The 3,326-nt window shown below is 38.1% G+C and overlaps 1 protein-coding gene across 1 annotated transcript; it reads right to left on the bottom strand.

The window, feature by feature from the left end:
• Nucleotides 1-230: 230 nt before the first annotated feature.
• LOC105054758 (homeobox-leucine zipper protein HAT4) lies at nucleotides 231-2,200 on the bottom strand. The gene is made up of 4 exons (XM_010936349.4): nucleotides 1,915-2,200; nucleotides 1,445-1,749; nucleotides 1,264-1,343; nucleotides 231-918 (listed from the first exon to the last, which is right to left on the bottom strand). Exons 1-4 carry the CDS (start codon nucleotides 2,048-2,050, stop codon nucleotides 570-572), a joined length of 870 nt encoding a protein of 289 aa, XP_010934651.1. The 5' UTR covers nucleotides 2,051-2,200; the 3' UTR covers nucleotides 231-569.
• Between the last annotated feature and the right edge of the window lie 1,126 nt (nucleotides 2,201-3,326).

The raw sequence follows: 3,326 nt of genomic DNA, 5'->3' as shown, positions 1-3,326 counted from the left end.
TTGTAACTAGTCTTTTTGGATGGATGAGATCGATTCTAGGCCCTTGTAAAGGATCACAGTGGAGTAACCCTATCTTTAAGCCAAGTTCCACCCTCAAACTATAACGCAATAGAAACATACAAATCCTCTTTTAACTAATAAAGACAACAAAGGAAAGGGTAATGAAAACTTGCAAACAGATGGATTCTCCCTTTATCCTTTGGATTTCTGACTCAATGAATAGATCTCTCTTTGAAGAAATACTTGGATTAATTGATCAGCAAATCAAATTAGCAGCACATGGATTGGTACATGCCCGTCGAAAAAAAAAATATAGACGGGATTTCATTCCATCACCCTTACCCATCACAATAACATATATCGGGAGAAAAAAATTTCATTTCTCCCATTACATCTCCATCTTAAACCATGCTAACAACATATCTTTGCATCATTTGATACAAATATTTCAGCACCAATATAGCGTGCTTAGTCTCATTTTCATAGATACCCAGGTGCCACTAGTGATGGTCATTTCTTAGTCTAGGGTTAGCAGTAAAAACACTTTGAGACGTAGTATTAGGAAGGATTTAGGAGCTTTGATTGAGGTAGGCAGCCCCAAAAGGAGCCATGGCCCATGTTGGATTTGAGTGGGCCACGCCGGGGAACAAGTGGTGGTGCTGGTGGTTTGCCGGCGAAGATGAGGTGGCGGCGGTGGCGGTGGTGGAGGAGTTCGAGGGGGAGATCACTCGCTGGCAGGAAGGACACATGGTGAGGGTGGTGGGAGGCATCATGCTCACAGGCATTTGCATTGGTGACAGCAGCTTCAGTGCCCTCAACTCGGCAACCTCCTTCTGTAGCCTTCTATTTTCTTCTGTCAGCCTCTCGCACCACCTCTTCAGGTATTCACAGTCCACCTCAGTCTGCTTCAGCTTTGTCCTGCAACAATTTTCACTTACCACCATCATGATCTATTTCCATATATATGCACTTTCTCCATGCCTTTATTCATGCTATGCTTTCAAAATGACAATTTTATTCTCATCTTTTCTTGAAAAAAAATATATTCATAAATAAAACAACTGAGCATGACTTTGAGAACCTCTCTTTCACTCAAAGAGTAAAAATTTTCAAGTTTTTGACCATGGATACTTCTTTTAAAAAGATTATTGCAGAACTAAAGACTTGATCTTATAAAATCAGAATTTATAATTTTTTTAAATCATCTATCAAATCAAGTAATATCTTGACTTTATGTCGAATAGTTTATTTTAAGGTATTTACCTTGCTCTTCTGTTCTGGAACCATACTTCCACCTGCCTTGGCCTAAGGTTGAGCTGCTTTGCCAATGCAATCTTTTGCTTCTGCTCATTTATCAGCAAAAATAACATAAGCAAACTTTAGAATCTTCCACTAAAGCCAACAAGAATAAGAAGTAGAATAAGATAGAAAAAGAAGAGCTTACTGGATTGAGGGTATTGTGCTCCTTGAAGCACTCCTCAAGTACAGCAGACTGCTCCTTGGAGAGCCGGAGCTTCTTCCGAGAGCCCTCTCCATCCTCCTCGTCACTGACCCCTTTCGAGCTCGTTCTCTCGAGCTGATGGACCTCAGTATTGCAAAATGGATCCCTTTCACTCCTCTTTCCACTCAAACTCGAAAGCGTGCTATCGGGCGACGACGCGCCCTCCTCCTCCTCCTCCTCGAGAACTCTCTCCACCCCGGGCTTCCTGTTCACATCGATTCCCTTCAATATCGGCCGCGCTTCCTCTACTGCATTGCATGAAATCCACATTCAGATTTTATAGTCTTCTTTTTCATCAAAACATTTCCAAATACCCACTAAGCTTTGTCTTAGTTATCCAAGGCTGGCTTTATGGATTCTCATTCACCAAGTATTCTCATATATGTATATAGATTTAGAAGAAGATAAAGTACCTGAAGGAGAAAGAAGGTTAGTCCATTGTGGCTTTTGGTGGAGGGGGAATGAAGGAGAGGGGGTGGAAGAAGGCAAGTGGTTTTGAGAAGAGTTGAGGCCCAAGCTAAGGCCTAGATCCACCTTTTCCATCATCATCTTTGGTCTTTAGGTTTTTTTGGGCCTTCTCCTTTCTCTCTTCAGAAAGGGGAAGAAGAAGAAGAAGAATGAGAGAAAGTGGGAGAGAATGGATTCAGCTTTGAGGGGAGTGGGTGAGGGTGTGGGGGGTTTATAAAGAAGAGGAGATAAAGAGGATGGTGGGGGTCACTCTCCTTCAATCATGGCTTACTTGTCAGAGACTTCACCAATAATGGCAATCATGATTCATGGATGCCTTAGGCTGAATCTAGCTTTAACCTAAGCCTATGGACTCCTATCCCTTTTTTTTCTTTTCTTTTCTCTCGTCTGTAACTTGGTTTTGTTTAAGTAGGTGCACTCCGAGATTGGGTTGGGTCATTGCATGCGAGAAGTCGTCGACCGAGCCCTCAAAACCCGGCGGCTTCGCTGGGTGGCAGGTTTGACCCTCTTTCCTAGTTCTTTGCCGTATTCCAGTAGAATTTGGGTATCAAGGAAAAAAAAAAATAATAATAACAACCGGTGAAACTGGGAAACGGACAAACATGGGTACAGTGGTTGCATTATTCCTTTCCCGATCCCATGTGAGTGGATCTAGTAGCTGGTTCCTCCTAGTGTTTTGTGGTCTTCAAAGTCTCTTGATGGATGTTGATGGGGGTAGCTCTACATTCACTGTGTTAATTTTTACCAGCTTTTTCTATCTAAAACAGATAAAAAACATTTAACTTGAACAACAATAATAAAAATTGTTTTTTGATTTAGATCTCCCTTGTTATGTTATATATAAAAATAATAAAATAAATTGTAATCATCATTAATATATTATTATATTATATAGTCATTATATGATGCATATATTTTATTTAAATCTTCATATTAGTTTTACACAATATTTATTATACTGATTGTAATTTTTTTATTTTTTTAATATAATAAGACACTATGATGACAATCTTATTTCTTAAAAATTTTAATAAGCTAATCACTATTTTTATTATTATAATTGATGGGATTTATTTATGCTCTATCTATCTTTGTTCAATTTATAATCAAATATGAGGTTTGGTCTTAATTTTTATATTTTATTTTTTATTTTTATCTGATCCTATCGTTGTCTAAGTGTCTTCAAAAAATAAAAATAAAAAGATCCACGACTTCTTATTTTAATATACATGGCTTACAATTCCTCAATCTTATTTTTTTTTAATAACCTTTATTAATTCAATACATGAACTGTAAATTGCAAGGCTGCATCATTCTTATAAATCACTCTCAAATAAAAACTAAATTCTAATATATG

Source organism: Elaeis guineensis, chromosome 12 (assembly GCF_000442705.2).
Source record: "Elaeis guineensis isolate ETL-2024a chromosome 12, EG11, whole genome shotgun sequence".
Classification (NCBI taxonomy): Eukaryota; Viridiplantae; Streptophyta; class Magnoliopsida; order Arecales; family Arecaceae; genus Elaeis; species Elaeis guineensis.
This window is presented reverse-complemented; position numbering and strand designations above follow the sequence as displayed.